At 62.8% G+C, this 16555-nt stretch overlaps 6 protein-coding genes across 6 annotated transcripts; 4 read left to right on the top strand and 2 right to left on the bottom strand.

The window, feature by feature from the left end:
• Window positions 1-1822: 1822 nt before the first annotated feature.
• Q8F55_003658 (uncharacterized protein) lies at window positions 1823-4454 on the top strand (the record flags this gene model as incomplete). The annotated part of the gene is made up of 3 exons (XM_069352188.1): window positions 1823-2206; window positions 2272-2425; window positions 2464-4454. The coding sequence occupies 3 exons, from the start codon at window positions 1823-1825 to the stop codon at window positions 4452-4454; spliced, it is 2529 nt and encodes an 842-aa protein (XP_069209606.1).
• Window positions 4455-4678: 224 nt separating this feature from the next.
• On the bottom strand, window positions 4679-5840 carry FAD1 (3'-phosphoadenosine 5'-phosphosulfate sulfotransferase; the record flags this gene model as incomplete). The annotated part of the gene is made up of 6 exons (XM_069352187.1): window positions 4679-4716; window positions 4755-4837; window positions 4891-5029; window positions 5079-5570; window positions 5616-5656; window positions 5719-5840. The coding sequence occupies 6 exons, from the start codon at window positions 5838-5840 to the stop codon at window positions 4679-4681; spliced, it is 915 nt and encodes a 304-aa protein (XP_069209605.1).
• Window positions 5841-6246: 406 nt separating this feature from the next.
• Window positions 6247-10217, top strand: RGR1 (mediator complex subunit; the record flags this gene model as incomplete). Its single annotated transcript, XM_069352186.1, has 5 exons — window positions 6247-6548; window positions 6625-7002; window positions 7045-7544; window positions 7580-8016; window positions 8052-10217. The coding sequence occupies 5 exons, from the start codon at window positions 6247-6249 to the stop codon at window positions 10215-10217; spliced, it is 3783 nt and encodes a 1260-aa protein (XP_069209604.1).
• A 271-nt stretch (window positions 10218-10488) lies between these two features.
• Window positions 10489-10980, bottom strand: lsm7 (U6 snRNP-associated protein Lsm7; the record flags this gene model as incomplete). The annotated part of the gene is made up of 5 exons (XM_069352185.1): window positions 10489-10514; window positions 10561-10647; window positions 10682-10753; window positions 10792-10930; window positions 10969-10980. 5 exons carry the CDS (start codon window positions 10978-10980, stop codon window positions 10489-10491), a joined length of 336 nt encoding a protein of 111 aa, XP_069209603.1.
• A 214-nt stretch (window positions 10981-11194) lies between these two features.
• On the top strand, window positions 11195-13187 carry SRP68 (signal recognition particle subunit srp68; the record flags this gene model as incomplete). Its single annotated transcript, XM_069352184.1, has 4 exons — window positions 11195-11237; window positions 11288-11354; window positions 11391-11507; window positions 11543-13187. 4 exons carry the CDS (start codon window positions 11195-11197, stop codon window positions 13185-13187), a joined length of 1872 nt encoding a protein of 623 aa, XP_069209602.1.
• A 294-nt stretch (window positions 13188-13481) lies between these two features.
• Q8F55_003653 (uncharacterized protein) lies at window positions 13482-16476 on the top strand (the record flags this gene model as incomplete). The annotated part of the gene is made up of 7 exons (XM_069352183.1): window positions 13482-13651; window positions 13706-13792; window positions 13854-14455; window positions 14494-14764; window positions 14800-15583; window positions 15622-15830; window positions 15870-16476. The coding sequence occupies 7 exons, from the start codon at window positions 13482-13484 to the stop codon at window positions 16474-16476; spliced, it is 2730 nt and encodes a 909-aa protein (XP_069209601.1).
• Window positions 16477-16555: the final 79 nt, after the last annotated feature.

Below are 16555 nucleotides of genomic sequence, written 5' to 3'. Positions count from 1 at the left end.
GTCGCTTATCTCTGAACCTTTGTGGCATGTGGTCTTGCCCTTGAAAGCCGGCTGGGCGGCAACAAATTACCCGATGCTGCATTGCGTGCGTGCATTGCTGACAACAGCGCCGCCATCCATCCCGCACCCACCTACCGCACCACACCCACTCACCTCACCCTGCATACAGTAAGTACACCTTACCCCTGGCCTGTGCAATTGGCAGAGGGTTTGGTGCGACATTGATTGGGTGGAACGCCACTGTTGAAGGCACTGTGTTACTTACCTGTGAGATGTGGTCGAGCGTGCTTAAGTTACAGGCGGCGGCTGGCGGCATGAGCTGTGAACGGCCATGCCGGCAGCGGGCGAGCACGAGGGCATGCCGGGCTAGGCGGGCAATCGAGGTGTAGCGACGTGGAGGCACCTTTGCGTTGCAGGATATCCAGGGACCTCGTCATTGTTGTCAGGGTGGTGGATAGGGGGGGTGTGGGAGGTAGGAGGTGGGAGTCGGCCTGGCAGCTGCCACGGTCAAGCGTGAGCGGGCTGGCGGGCGGGTGCCTGCCAGTGTAATGGGCGTTTTGGGCTGTACCTTTTGTCTCAAGGATGCGAGCGGTGGTAGGTGGTCGTGGGTGGTGGGCAGGAATCTGTTACCCTGGCGCATCACTGCATCCGCCGGTGAGCACATGTCCTGTGCATGTCCGTCCGTCGTGTTGCGCCGCGCGCCGCCGTGCGCGCGCCGCCGCCAAGGTTGGGTTGTTTTAGGTCGGAGGTTCGGGGCGTTTGAAGGCGACGCCAGCGTCAGGCAGCGTCAGGCGGCGCCAGTCAGCGCCGGCTAGCGGGGCAACAAGCGGACAACAAGCGGACAATGGCTAGCGGGCTAAAATGACGCCAGGAGTACAAGATGCACTGCTAGTGGACGCGAGTAGAGTTTGAGAACAAGGGAGGGAGGGAGGGGAGGGGGGAGGTGGGTGGGTGGGTGAGTGGATGGACCTTGTCGTGTCAAGCCGGCGTCATGATGTTGCTGGCGCTGTGCCTATGCCGCCTCCGCCGTCTGGGCCACCGCATGCTGCTCGCTCTACTCTGCATTGCATCGTCTTGTTCTCTATTCTGTTGTTGCAAGTCACGCCAGCGAGCGAGTGGGCGAGCCTTTGCCTGATCCCCTCTCTCCCCTGCTTTGTCCCATCCGGCGGCGGCGGGCAGACCGGCCTAGTCGGCATTGCGCATCTCAGCCTCTCATCGGGCCCACCCACCCACTACTCCACCCCCACCTTGTGCCATCACCCACACCAACCAACCCGCACCCACACACACGTCGTCTCTCTCTCTCACATCATCTCCCTCCTCCTCCTCTTCCTTTTCCCCATCGCATTCTTCTCTCACTCCTTTCCGGGCCTTAGACGTCTTCCTCGATCCCTTCTTCTTCTTGGGCAAGGTCTGGCTGGTCTCTTCGGTCATTTTAGGTACTATTCCCCGGCTACTTTCAGGCAGCAGAGGCAGGCAGCACAAAAGGGTCTCGACTCCTATTACCTTTTCGCTTGTAACAAAACGCCAAAGTCACCAATTACCACCTTCGTCATCGGCGTCGCGAGCCAGACAAGAGAGCGAGCGACAGACAGAGCGCGACAACCGCTCACACCAAACGACACGACATCTCGACTTCTATACTCCTCCTACACACATCCATATCCTCTACACATCGCAAGGCTCATCAACAACACCGCTGCTGATTGGGGCACACACGACGGCCTACCATCCGCCCACCGCCGTGATTCGTGAGCATAGCCCCGGCGCCCCGCCGCGCCGTGGATTCAGCTCCAGCTCGAGCTAACGCCAGCTCCAGACCATGTCTCTCGCCGGCCCTACCGTGGACCGAGCTGGGCAGGGCGGTGCACCCGACCCGACTGGCCCTCCCAGTCGTGTCGGCAACCTCCAGGTTGATCAGGCGGCGACCGATGGAGCAGGCTTCCCTCCAAACTCTCTCGGCGGACCGACACGTCAACCGCCCACTTCGGCAGAGATCGATGCGGTCATCGCAGCGGCCATGGCGAATGCACCCCCGGCGCCGCCCCCTATCGACATTGGCCTCGAAGGTGAGAGCCCCGCGGCCGCCATCTTGTCCATGCACTCAAACCGGATAGCTTCGGTTCGCTCCCTCACACCCCTCATGACCAACATTCTCCCATCAGCGATTGGTTCGGACGGGCGTGTAAACCTGTTCGTGGGCAACGTGAGTCACTTGTGGGCTGGAAACCCATCCCCCCTGGCATAGGCGATGCTAACTCGGCGGCACAGCTCCCGTACCGTGTTCGCTGGCAGGATCTCAAGGACTTGTTCCGCAAGGCCGGCACTGTGCTTCGCGCCGACGTCAGTCTAGGCCCCGACAACCGCAGCCGTGGATATGGCAACGTTCTCATGGGTAGCCGCGAGGACGCTGCTCGGGCAATCGGTAAGTGTGCCATGGCCATAACCTCTCTGACCACCCAGATCGCTTCAATGGTTTCATGTGGCAAACTCGCACACTCGAGGTCCGGCCTGACCGTTTGCCGCCAGAGTACGAGCCCCAGCCCCATGTTCACCACAAACCCATGTTTGGGTTCATGCCCCCGCCCATGCACAATTTCGCCGGCGGCGGCGGCGGCGGCGGCTGGCCCCCTCGCCCCCCTCCCCAAGGTCCACCCTTCGGTGGTGGCCCATTCCCTCCTCATCTCGGCCCAGCCTCGTCGCACTCTGGCGGCCCCGGTCATCCCCAGGCGTTTGGTCGATCTTCAGCTCTGGCCAACCACGCTCCACCGGCTATCCCTCCCATTGGGGCTTCGCCGCTGGCAGGGTCTCTGACGTCGGGAACCTCTGCTGCCACCGGCGCCCCAGGTGCCCCCGGCAACGTCCCTGGTCTGGCAAATCTGGGCGGCGGCCCAGGTGGCCCGAACTGGAGTCACTCTGGCCGTGACACTCTGGCACCGTTCGGAGCGTTGCCTGTCACCGATCAGTCCCAACTGCCGCTTCCGAGGAGCAAGTCCCCAGGATCACTCGCAACCTCACGGCTGGCCTTGGACCGGCCTCCTTCACCTGGAAACGCCAACGACGATGCCCTTGGTCGCGCACCGGGTGCTAACCGTATCGGGCCACCGTTCGCTGGTGGTGTCAAGAACGCACTCTCTCCCGAAGTTGGTACCGCGCCGCTGCGACGCCTGTCTGGCGGCCAAGACGCGGCGCCCACCCTCCCCATCGCCCCACCGACGATTGCCCTCAACGGTCTGGCTGGCCAGGCCAAGGATCTTGGGGCTCCGGCCACACTCGTGGACCGCGTCGTGTTTGTCAAAAACTTGTCCCTCGCCACTCAGTGGCAGGACTTGAAGGACCTTTTCAGGCCTGCTGGCGTAGTTATCCGTGCCGATGTCGCTACTGGCCCAGACGGGCAAGCTCGTGGCTTTGGCACTGTTCTGTTTGCGTCCAAAGACGATGCTCTCAACGCGGTGTCAATGTTCAACAACCACGAGGTCGACGGACGCGTGCTGCACGTCCAAACGGAGCGACAGACCCTGGAGGACAAGCAGATCCAGCCGATTCACCCCATCGAACCATTCCCGTCCTTCAAGGCTTCGTCTTCGGTGTGGACGCAGCCGCCTCCCGCCCCATTAAACACTGCCGAGCCGTTCGTCGTCGGAGGGGCGTCCCCTGCATCGTCAGGTCCCTCGCCCAGCAATGCTCGTGTCCCATGGCAGCTCAACACGGCCGGTGTTGGCGAAGGTGGCCCGCCTTCAGCTCGCCGAGAAATGCCCGACGACCTGCGCAATGCGCGTCATGTGCGGCATCCTGGTCCGATCAACCTGCCTCCCTTCCCAGCGGTCAATGAGATGAACGTTCTCAGTCCGCTCCAGACACGAAACCTGCCGCCCATGACACCGTCTATGCCCGGGTTCGTGTTCAACGCCTACCCTCGAACGCCGCCGGTGCACCCCCAGTTCCTTTCGGCAGGCATGGGTCCATTCTCACCTGGAGCACCCGTCACGAGCCCCATGTACAACGCAAGGAATCCATTCTTGAATCCGGCTCCTGGTGCGCCGGTTCACCGCACGCCTCAACACCCTCAAGGCCCTCAAGGTTCGGCCGCTCTGGGAACGCCGACTACCCAGGCCTTTCCCCAGAACACAGCCCACGGAGGTGCCGGGCCTCCCGGAGGCCGCGTGGGTGAAGATGAGTACTTCCCCCGCGTCGCATCGCCTCCTCTCGACGCGCGCAAGCGACTCTCTCCGTCTTTGGAAGAGGATCTGGCCAAGCACACCACGGCGCTGTCACTCGACCCTGTCGCTGAAACCACCAACTCGTCGCCCACCCCGAAGGGCACCACTCCGCCAGCCAATGGCCGGAGCAGCTTCGACAATGCTGCGCGGCAGCAGCTAGCGGTTGGCTCTGGGCCGTGGAATTCAGACAGGAGAGCGAGCTGGAGCGAGGTTGCAGGTGCGAATGGGCACTGATTTGGTCTTTATTCGGCACACACACGAACTTTACAAGGGGCTTTGGAGGAGTAGATTGCAGTGAGAGGCGTCGTTGGATCTTGTGTAACGAGGTAGCAGGTTAGCAGCAGTTAAAGTGGCAACTACAATGCATCGTTCAATGGTTGAGTGGTTGACCTTTTGTGAGGTCCATGATAAATGATAGGTGCTACAACCTCGTCTAGATCTATGTCGGACTGGTGCGGTTATGATCGGCCTGCGCGCTCTTGTGTGCCGTCTCGCACTGAGGGGTCAGCGCGGTGGCCCGTGGTGTGCACTCACACTTCCACGCAGGGTCATACCCAGCGTCCGTCTTGAGATGGGGGTTTGGTAGCGTGTTTGTAGTCGAGCCGAGGGATGTGTATCTGGGGAGGGGATTGATTAGCCACGCACGTTGTCTACAGGCCGTGGCACTCACCCCTGGTCATACAGGCTGCAATACTCGACGTCGAGCTCGCGAAGGAACGACCAGATGTCATCGTACGTCCAGTCGAGCACGGGGTGGACCCTCAGCACCTGGGGCCACGACGGGTCGGTGGGCGCGAGCACTGCCACCTCTGCGCTGTGTAAGCCTCTGGCCACTCGCGACCCAGCACGCCGACTCACTGCCATTGGGATCGCCCTGCCGCGTGCCCAGCAGGATGGCGCGCACCTCGCTCCCGCCCAGACAGCTCAGGTACTCTGACAGCGCGGCCTTCATGCCCCCGCCGAAGCGGTACAGGTCGAGCGCGTACCGGTTCACGCTCTCGATCACGAATGCCTCCATCTCGGGGAACGGGTTGGGCGAGGTGAAGTAGACGCTCCGGATGAAGGGGTAGGGCGCCGACTGCTGTGCGCGGTGGTGCGTCGCGGGCTGGCCGTTGGCCGCGGCCTCGGGCGCCGAGGACGAAGACGACGAGCCGTTGACGCACGGAGGGAGCGGTGGTGGCGAGGCGATGGGCGCGTCGAGGGTGACGGCGGCCGAGGCTGACGAGTCGCGCGCGGGTCCAGCACCGTGCTCGAGCGCCGAAATGTCCGTGTGCGTCGGCTGCAGCGCCGCCGCCACCTTGTTGTGCCGCTCGTAGAGGACCGCCGCGAAGAGGTGCAGCAGGACAGTGCCTGGGATGTTAGCTGGTGCGGGGTGCGGCCGCGGCGGCCACGCACAGTCTTTTCCTCCGTTGAACGACAGGGCGACGCCGGATTCTCTGGACGAGGTCAGCGGAGGCTCGGGGAGCGCGGCGAGACCAGCCGCCAGCACTGGGCTTACCCAAGATTGTCGAGCACGCCCTCGATGAGCGAGATGGCCGTCGCAATCTTGACACCGAGGTCGTCGCCCTCCTTGCCGCGTCGCAGCACCTTGTCCAGGTCTGCTGGCGTGATGTAGGCCATTGTGTGGGGTGTTGGTGTGTGTGGTGTGTGATGCAACACGCAGAATCGCCCGCTCGTCGAGGCTGACTAGAGCCAGCTGGCCAACGGGTTGTACTCGAGCCGAAGGGCCGAAAAGGTATGGGCGGCGGGTTGCGGCGCCGTGCGCGCCGTGGACCGGTGACCACGTGGGTGGCTCCAGGCACACTACAGTGGCTCCAGGCAACGACCCCAATAGGCACGCATCATCACTCCCCTTGCTTCAATTAGGCGCGCCATCCTTCCCACCCACCACTGTTCACTCGTACCCACCCACCACTCGCACTCGACCCCATTCACAACTCTTGTTCCTCCACTCGCTCTCTTTCCAGCCGACACGAGCCATGGCTCGCTGCTAACACGCTCCAAAACATCCCCCACGCCTGGCATCATGACCGCACCAGCACCCCCGCGGCCCGCGGGACCCGTCCAGGCCCCATCCGGCTTGAACGACACGGCGTCGGCACCACAGCAGGGTGCAGCCCTGCACCAGCGGCCGCAGCCTGTCGCCTCGTCGTCGCGCAATCCGCAGCTGGGACCCGACCCGTACTTTGCGTACCCGACCCCGACGCCAGAACAGATCGAGGACGAGCTCCCGCCCTACTGGGAGAGCGAAAACGTCCCCCTCGGACCCTTGCTCGACCGCCTCTCTCGCAAGGGATACCGCGACCTCCGGACGCTCGTGGAGAAGACGTGCGTTGAGTGCTGGTGCCGCTGCGCGCGACTCGCGCGGCGGGTGGATGTTGGATGTCAACTGACGGTGGCCCAGATTGCCGCCACTCGCGCCGCGACAAAAGCCAAAGCATATTATCGAGTATGCCAAGACGACGAGACAGGCGGTCCTCAAGTACCTCGCTGTCCTGCGATGGAAGACGTCGGTCGACTTGGTCACGGCCGCTGCGGCGTCGGGGCTGCCAGCAGGCCCTACGGCGTCGTTCCCGACACCACATTCGAACGGCGAGTCGAACAATACAAGCCCGGCGACACATCCTCTCAAGCCCAAGCCTCGAGGAGCAGACGACCCGGTCGCGCAAGGCAAGGTGACGGACGCCAGGCGCATCCAGCATTTCCTGGAGCACCAGAACTCGCAGCACCAGGTTGCCATCGAGCACATCCGTCACGTCACCAAGCTGGTCGAGACATTGCGGTGGGTTGCAGGTAGTGATGGTGGTAGCTGACTATTGTTCAGAGAACGGAACGCCGACCTCTTGACCGCATTGTCCCTCCAGTCTACTCCCACATACACCCGGCTGCCAACGACCTTGACCGATTCCTTTATCCCCCGACCTCCTCTGAATCCCCCTGCGGTTCTCGACACTGTCGAACGGCTCAACGAGCATTTGCTCTACCGACTCCGCTGTGTCGATTACATTCCGCCAGAGCTCATTGTTGAGAAGGTGGCCGATGGCCGCGTCCACGTCCGCGGCGGGGGAGCCCAGGGATGGCGCGCTCAGCTCAGTGTTGTCGGCTTTGAGGACGACAGCCGCTGGTGGCTCACCGGCGTCGAGTGGCTTTGGGGAAGCGAAGGGTCGCATTCCCAAAAGGCCTTCTCTCAAGAGGAGAGGCAGCAGATTCTGGATCTCGCCAACCTCGAGGTCCTGGCACCACGACCGGTTCCGGAACCGGCGGCAGGATCAGAGGACACCACCTTCGTGGATTCGCCCCTCGTCCGCGTGGTCAACCTGCTGCGTGAGTTTGCCAGCAAGCCAAGTCTAACCCCGCAGAACATCTATCCCTGGCATATCAGCTCGAAGTGCTGTTCTCCCAGGCCATGATCTTGAGTCAAGGCCGATGGAGGGGTCAACTCCTTGTCGACACGGATCGCGCCAAGAAGGAGCTTCGAGTGCGGTACTGGACGGCCAAGCGGACAGCATCACAGCAGCCGTCTCATCCAGCCGCTGGCAAGCGAACGCAGCCACCATCAAGCTTGGGTACCTCGCGTGGTCCCCTTGTCGGCGGCACATTAACGTTCTCTCTGGCCGAGTCGTCAACGCCTATCAGCGAGGCAGACAAGATTCTTCGGGAGACGGCCGCCTGTGGTGTCCAGCCGACGGAGCGTGCTGTGAATCTCGAGATTCGAGTGCAATGGGAAGTCGGAGAGGCCGGCGTCGGCGGTAGCTTAACCGCGGGGGAAGCGATGGACCCGTCGATTTTGAGCATCGTGAGTGAATGAGCTCCACTCCGAGCTGACGTTAGAACCCCGGCAATCTGAGCATGAAGGAGATCCTGACAACCGCAACGCGATCTCACGCAAGGCATCTCTCAGAGGCGACGATCACACCACTTCTTGGTGTCCACCGCCTGACCCTCAACCCTCAAAACCCTCCACGCATTGTCGAATCCGATTCTCCTACGCGGCCCCTCGCCCTTGTCGTTCCGCTGTCAGAGCAGCACGGCAACGCGCACTTCACCGTGGCCGTATCGGCAACTACTGGCCTCATTGAGATTGAAGACACGAGCACCAAGGACAATGGTCAGGTGCTTGAAAACAACCGGAGCCTGCGGGCAAAACTGGCAACTGCATCTGTCAATGACCAAAAGACGCGACTGGCAGATGACCTTCATCGGTTGTTATCCGCCGTCATCATGGAGGACGTGGAGGACAACCTCCGACAGTTGGGCCTGTATCCTGTGCGCCGTGTGGCCTTGAGAACACACGATCTCGCCAAGACCGACTTGCATCCGACGTCGACTGTATTCGTACCCCTCCCGGTCTCGCAATCCCACTACTTTGTGTCCAAGGTCACCCAGGACGGGATAGCATACGAGCTGCTCAAGCTGCTTCGCGTCCCGATGGACAATGGCGGTGGTCTCAAGATGTCTGTCGGTGACCGGATACCAATCGAGCTGTCCAAGCTCATTGAACGGCGAAAGGCGAAGAGCCAGAAACGGTCATTGGATGAGGATGGAACCGCCAACGTTCCGGACGAACTCGACTCCCAGGCCGACATCTCTAGCCTGTGTCGGTTCCGAGTCGATTCCAAGGACCTGAGGGACATGTTCTACTACTGCAATGCGTTAGTCGCGCAGACCATGGTTGAGCAACAGCTCAAGGATCGTGGAATCCCCTACACGACGCACTTCCCCGAGGACACCGACTTCCCCTCCCCCCGAAGCCGCTCTGCTCTCGCCGGCATGGTGCCAAACCTCTGCGTCAATGCCAGCGACTTGTTCAAGGACGGTCGCACCGCCGAAGTCGCGGCGCCGAAAGTCTTCCTCGTCATCAACGACTGGTGGAAGGGCGCCAAGTGCTCTGTGGAGACCATTGTCCGTCTTCGGCACCGTCCGTCCGTCAACGACACGTCTCATGCGAACGTCGCGCCGGCGTCATCAACTGCTGCTAGAGCAGAGGGGATTAGATTTGATCAGGCGACCTCAACTGTGCGCTTCCGCGCCCCCAACGTCTCACGGTGTGTGCCCGACTTCCTCGAACAGTGGGAGAGGCTCAGCAAGGTCATCATTGTGGCTGGTGACGTCAACCGCCTCAACAAGACTGAGAAGTTCCGCGATATCCGCATGCTCTCGTTTGACCTGTGTACTGCGACCCTCCAGTACGCCCCTGGCTATCAGGTCGCCATCACGTACACACCGACGTCGGACTCGTACGAAGCATCGTTCTTCCGCTCGTCGGCCGTGCCCTCGACACCTGCGGCACCCTCGGCAACACCTGCCGTGGACGGCGAGCCCAGTCCTCATCAATTAATCGCGCCCTTGCTCTCGCACCATCTGAACGAGTTGACTGCGCAGTCGCCATCCGCTTCAGACGCCCTGGGCAGCAACGGACAGCAGTTTATTCAGCTGCTTCGTGCTACGCTCCCACTCTTGCTCGAGGTCGAGTCTCTCCGTGTGGCGTCCGCGACCGAGTACCCCATGCTCGTCGTCCGCTCGGTCACTCAGTACCGCCTCGTCTGGGACCACGAGGGAACGACACGGTACGCACTCGATGCGACCCTCACGGCCGACTCGTCCCGCTTCCTCATCACGGACGCCTCTGCGCAGAGACCTGGTGTCCCCCTGGACCTGACATGTGGTCCGCTGAGCACCATTCCCAACCTCGAGCGAGCGGTTGCCAAGGGTTTCCAGGCCGCGCGTGTTGCCAAGGTGCACACGCCTGGGTCGCTGGCCTTTGGCACACCTGCGGCCATGATGACGCCAGGGACTGTGACGGCTGCGACTCCAGGCAAGACGCCAGGCCGCACTCCAGCTGCGCATGCCCCCACCCGAACGATAGCGCCGGTGATGCCTCCGGTGCTGAGACTGGACAATGGAATGTCGATACTGTGCAACGTCACAGTTGTACAAGATGTGCTGAGAGCCATGGCTGGGGAGATTGAGACGGCGATAGCATCTGGCTTGAGGTAGAGGTAGAGAATAGCAGGGCCTGTGGGCTCTGTATGTATCCATGTACCCATGAGAGGGTGGGGGTGAAGAGTGGGACACTGAGGAAGGAGTGAAAAGGAAGTTGGCACCCGGGCTCAGCAGCCCCGTCGAGGAAGGCAGCACATTGTGCTGGCCGCGGCGCCCCGTTAACGCGCTCGAGCAACAGGGTCACTTGAGAAGACGTCGGCGTCTGTGATGATACATGCATCTACTGCTACTGCTGCTGCTGCTGTGCTGCTGCCGACCTCGCAATCTACTGAGCGAAGGGGTTTTCGATCTCTGCGGAGTGTGTGAGCTTGCCTCTCGTGCGCATGGATGCACGCACCAGCTGAGCCGTCAGTCGGGCTGAAGAGCACGACATTGGGGCCGCGGAGGACGACGAGGCCGAGTGTCCGCTTGGGGATCGCGTCGTCTGGGGTGAGCTGCAGTCAGGACGGGCTACCCACTCTCGTAGCTCTCGACGACCTCGTCCATGACGAGGTTCATGAGCTGGTCGTATCCCTTGAGGATGCCGGTGACTGCCGTCAGTTGGGCCCTGCGGGAAACGCAAACGCACCCTCGCGGCCGCCAGCAAACTTGACGCTGATGCTCTTGTCGACGTAGAGCGCGAGGTTGAGGATGCTCTCCTTCTTCTTGCGGTCGTCGGGGCGGCCCTGCGCGCCGCCGCGCCCGCCGCGTCCGCCTCCTCGTCCACCCTGTCTGTCAGCGGCACCGCGTCCCAGCCTAGACTCACTCTTGATGACATGTTTTGCTGTTGGGTAAGGGGGTGGGGATGGGCAACAACAAGCACAGATCCAAGTCGAGATGTTGCTTGCTGCTTGCTTGTGTCGGTGGATGTGCCGGCGGGAGCAAATTGGCCGAAATCGTCGACGACGGCTTGCTGGACATTGAAAGTGGGGAACGACGAGCCACGGTCCATCTCATCGCTCGTGTGGGCACCCTTCTACTCTCCAGCAACCATGTCGCAACCGTCGCAGCCCGCGCAGGACCTCTCCTTCAAGGGTACGTCGGTGCTGCCACGCCCCCCGCGCGCCCCGCTAACCCCTGCGCAGTCCTCACCCTCCTCAGCCGCGAGCGCGGCGTCTACGGCCTCCGCAATGGCGACCACGAGCGATACCGGTAAGGCTACCCCTACGGCGCTGCAGCTAACCCCAGCCATCACTGCTCGAACAAGCTCCACCGCCTGCGCCAGGTCACCGGCCTCACGTCGGGCAAGGGCAAGGTGTACAAGAAGCCGGCGCCGCTCACGCCCGAGTCGGTCACGGATGTTCGGTGGGTCGGCCGTGTTGGGCAGAGCTGACCGACAGTCACCTCCAGCTCATCCTCTTCTCGGCCGAGCGCGCGCTCGCGCACTCGCACGAGTTCAAGGCGCTGATCGGCAAGCCGAACGCGCCGCCCTCGGCGCGCAAGGAGCAGATCTCGTGGCTCCGCCGCGCGCTCAAGTTCTCCACGTCGCTCTACGCCGCCGCGCAGCACCTGGCCGCTGGCACGCCCGCGCGCCTGTCGCAGCGCACGCTGGCCGAGATCACAATCTACCACCTGTCGGTGCGCGCAGAGCTCAACTTTGAGCGCGTACAGTACGCCGACGTGCTCGCCGACCTGGCCGCGCGCCGCCGCCTGCTCAACACGCTGGCCGACGCCGCCAAGGACTCGTACGACCAGGCGCTCGCCGCAGAGTTTATCGACCTGTACGACCCGCTCATCCGCTTCAGCGCGTACAAGCTCGGCCGTGCCGAGTCGCACGACATTGACGGTGTCGTCGCCGACGTTGACGCCGAGCTCATGGAGGAGGCGCTGCCGGGCCTCGGCAAGCTCGTCGACGGCCTCCGCGCCGAGGTCGGCGCTGCGGAGATCGAGGCCGGCCGCCGTACCCTCGACGCAGTCGAGTTTGCCGGCGACAAGGTCGAGCTCCGCAACGCCGAGATTGTCCAGGCTATGATTCGCGTCCAGGAGGCCCTCGGCAAGCTCAAGGGCAAGTCGGACAGCGGAAAGGGCCGCGGAATGAAGGGCTGGGACCGTGTGCTTGGTGTGCTTGGTGACGCCGAGGGCGTCGCCCGCCACTTGCTCGAGGACCACGACAACTCGGCGTCGGCGTCGCTCCGCTCGACACGCACGGCCGAGTCGCTGTCGCTCGCCCACCAGTACATTGTCTTCCTGCTCCTGTCGAACCGCATTCGCCGCGACCTCCTCCTTGTCGACACGCTGTCTGCTGCTCAGCCTTCGCTGACCGCGGACCCCACCGTGTTCGCCGTTCCCGGTGGCCGAGCAAAGGTCGAGGAGGCGATCAAGTCGCTCGCGGCCATTGTCAAGCTGTACGACACGGTGCTTCAGAGTCTCAACCAGCTCCGTAACCTCGCCATTGTGGAGGAGAAGGACGGTGTCCGCCGCGCGGCCGAAGGCGTCTCGTCATACTTCCACGCCACCAAGGAGTACTACCTTGCCCGCCTCCACACCGTCCACCCCACGCCCTCGTACGCCTCGGCCGTCCAGCTCCTGTCGTTGGCGGGTGAGAACGTCACCCAGGCTCGCGAGGCGCTGTTCAACTCGGACGTTCCTCTACAGGAGGAGGTTGTGAAGATCTCCCAAGATGACGTCGACAGCCTTGACAAGCGTGTCCAGGCGCTCGATCTCGCCGCCAAGCGTGCTCTGTTTGCGCAGACCGTCACCAAGCCCGTCTTCTTTGACACGGCGTTCAACTACATTGACCTGCCGATGGAGGATCTCCTCGACGCTGCCGGAAAGGGTTTGCCCAAGGCTGCCCCCGTCCAGGCACAGGCTGCGATCGCAACGCCAGAGGTTGTCCATGCGCCAGTTGCACGGCCGGCGGCCGTGGCGCGTGAGCGCACCCGCGAGGCGACGCCTCAGCCCTCTGAGGCTGCGCAGGCACCCAAGCAGCAGCCCCAGCAGCAGCAGAAGGGCTGGCTGGGCGGGTGGTTTGGACGTGGCCAGTAGTATCATTGCATGCATTTGAAGAGCAGAGGGTGTGTCGTTGCAAGTGGAAGAGCATCGGAGTGACTGAAGACTAGAGATTGTAAAAACAGCCACCCTGGGTGCGGCGACACCAGCGGCGGTGTGATGCCGTGGGGCGACGCTCCGCCTGGCTGCCTGCACAATCCGTGTTCGTCATTGCGAGTCGTCACTCGGTCATTCAACCAGCGTCGTCCCCCCGCACACATCACATACACGCTTTCAGCACCCCTCCCACCGGCCAGCCTAGCGCACGCCCGCCAACACGACGTTGGATTCATGCCCGGGCCGTCGGGACACTCGCGGCGCCGTGGGCGCGGCGCGCGCTCGACAACACGGGGGGTTGCGTCGTCTGAGAGCACCGATCACTTGGCCCGGCCACACGACGGCGATGCGGCGGCCGACGACGACGAGGGCAGCGTACAGCTCAGCGCTACCGACCTCTTCCAGTGCGTCGGGCCGAGCCCGCGCTGCGTGCGATAGCCTGCTGACTTTGTTATCAGGAACGCGCAAGAGGCCGCCGCCGAGCTCAAGTCCGCGCTCAAGACGTCGCCGCCGTGGTCCCGAGAGGCAGAGAGCCTGCGACAGCGGTGAGTTGGCACTGGTGTGCTCCGAGGAGAGAGGCGCGAGTTGCTGACGCCGACGCCGCAGAGCGCGCAACGCCTATCTCGCCGTCCTGTTCCAACATCCGCAGAGCCCCCATGCCCAGTCAATCGACCTGCTGTGGCTCAACACGACGTACTCCATCATCGCGGCGTATCGCGACATCACGGCGCGTATCGAGACGGTTCTCCCCCCTCCGGGGCAGAGGCGCGGTAACGGCGGCTCGAAGCACGGCGCCGACCCCGTAGCGGATCTGCGGCGCACGCTCGCGAGGTTTCGCTCGGCACTGGTCGCAGAAGACACCTTCTACCGCAGCTTGATTGTGCGCGTCGTCGCATTCTACCGCCTGCAGGATAGGACGCAGGACCGTCTCGCCTTGGTCGGCCTGCCGATTCCGCCCGCTGCCGACGAGAACAGCCCGGGCCTGGCTCCGCCGCTCAGCCGCGAGGAGGCCGAGAAGAAGCTCGGCATCGTGTACAAGGGCCTCATTTGCCTAGGTGACCTCGAGCGATACAAGGAGCAGTACAGCGAGCGCGCTCGTCGCGAGGCGCGCGAGGGCCACGATGCCAGCCGCGGGGCGGACGCGGCCGACAAGTTTAGCAACGCCACTACCTACTACGAGGTCGCGCGCGGCCTGCAGCCGGACAATGGTGAGTACGAGGCCTGGCGGCGGTAGCTGAACTCCTAGGTATCGCGTTTAATCAACTCGCCGTCATCGATGGATATCTGGGGGACAACTTTCACTGCGCATACCACTACTTCCGCGCACTGGCGGTCCAGCAGCCGTTCCCGAGCGGCGAGCAAAACCTCGAGCGTGTCTTCAAGAAGGTCTTTGACCGCTGGCGCGCAAGCCGCCACGCCGATGCGGACGAAGGTCGCGCGGACGAGACACGCGACGACGGAGACGCGTTTAAGAAGGATCTCCTTATTGCCCTGTCGATCGTCTTCCTCAAGGCTGGGTGAGTGGAGTTCGTGGACAACGCTGACTCGCTAGCACGAGCCACTTGGCTGCATTCAACGCGTCGCTGTTAGAACAGTTCACCCACCTCTTGCGCGCTCGCAAGGTGCTTTCCGAAGCAATCGTAAAGACCACGGCCATGGTCATCGGGTCGCACTGGCACGCCCGGCTTGGTCCGTCTGCACCAACGCGGGGCGCCCCCGCAGAAGGCCCGAAACTGGCGGAAAGGCGACAGGCAGTGGAGGAGCTCTCGCTCGGTTTCCTCTTCACAATGTTTACTGCGCTTGTGACAGTGGCGGCGGACGAAATCGAAGACCTCTTGCACTCTCGAGGCACGGCCGACGACTCGGCGATTGCTGAAGACGACGATCCTGCGTCCGACACGGACGCCGATGGTATGATGGCGCTGGCACAGAACATCACGGCGGTCGTACGTCGCATCCTCCCTGCGCTGCGCATTGTTTCCCGCTGGATCAAAGCCAACCTCAAATACATTGCGCGAGAGTCTTGGAGCCACAACCCAGACCTCAGCGCAGCCCTCGCCACATTCTGGCACGACTACAAGCGCCTCATGATTGCCCTTGCACGCTTATTCCCCCTGGCTCAACTCCCCGGCCTCGACCAGCCCCTGGAAGAGGATATTGACATGAAAGGCTTCCTGCCGCTTCGCCGAGGCCGCTCCGTCAACGGCGGCGCTGAGTTTGCGGATCAGTGTGACGAGGTCGATGATGCCCCTAGACATGGGGTCCACCCGAACGAGGAGCAGCTTATGCGCATCGGTGATCTCTTGGTGGACGTCAAGCTGCTCATGCAGACGGAGGTGAGATCTTTGACGAGTAACTGGATACTGACAGGCAGGCTGGCGCAACGCTGCTCAACACGGGTACTGGTCAAGAACCAGCTGCCCTCCCGGATGACAGCATCTCGGTCTCTGTCTCCACTGAAACTGAAGACGACCCTGTCGAGCTCGCCATGCGCGCGACTCTGACTGAAGGGAGCAGCAGCGTTGGTGGTGATGACCAGCAAGGGTATGACGATGATGATGAGGTTATTGTTTGGGGCAGAAGGTACGTACTGAAAGACCCGAGCCGAGCTGATCATCCAAGCACGCCTGTCGTCCACGAGACTTTTCCCAGTGGACCTCAATCCGGACAGACGGCCCACGAGTTGTTACAGAACCTGTCGTTGGGTGGAAAGCAACCGCATCCTTCTGTCCGAGCAGCACCAAGCAAGCCCGCTCCGATGCTATTCGGAGGCGACATTTCTGGCGCAGGAAGCATCTGGACCATGAGCCGCGAGGAATCGCAGAAGGGCGTCCAACGCACCGGACCGCCTCATCCTGGACCGCCTCTGCAAGGGCGTCCGATCTCTGCCATCTGGGGGACAGATCAGCATCTGCCACAAACACCACGACAGCCGCAACACTTCAGCCAGCAGCAGCAGCAGCAGCCGCTTCCAGCTTCGACTTGGGGCGCGCCGCCCCCTCCTGGTCTGTCACCACACCCTCCTGGCATTTCCCCACACCCTCCCGGCCTTTCACCACACCCCCCTGGAGCCTGGGCGCAGGCTCCGCTAGCCGCTCAGCAGCGTGGCTACCCCTCTCCCAACGTCTGGCCGTCGACAGACCCCAACGGGCCCACCTGGGGCCCGCCTGCACCCGAGTTCCCGTCGCGCCAAGGTGCTCCTCAGTGGCCGATGTACCACAACTCGTAGGACGCCTTTCTTGACCTCGAGGCACCCGACTCTTCTTGAGCTAGCTCTGCAACAGGGGCGCGATGCTCGTGCTCCCACT

Source organism: Vanrija albida (assembly GCF_041260175.1).
Source record: "Vanrija albida strain AlHP1 chromosome Unknown contig_3, whole genome shotgun sequence".
In the NCBI taxonomy this organism is placed as follows: domain Eukaryota; kingdom Fungi; phylum Basidiomycota; class Tremellomycetes; order Trichosporonales; family Trichosporonaceae; genus Vanrija; species Vanrija albida.
Note: the sequence above shows the minus strand (reverse complement) of the source record. Positions and strands in the feature narration are given on the sequence as shown.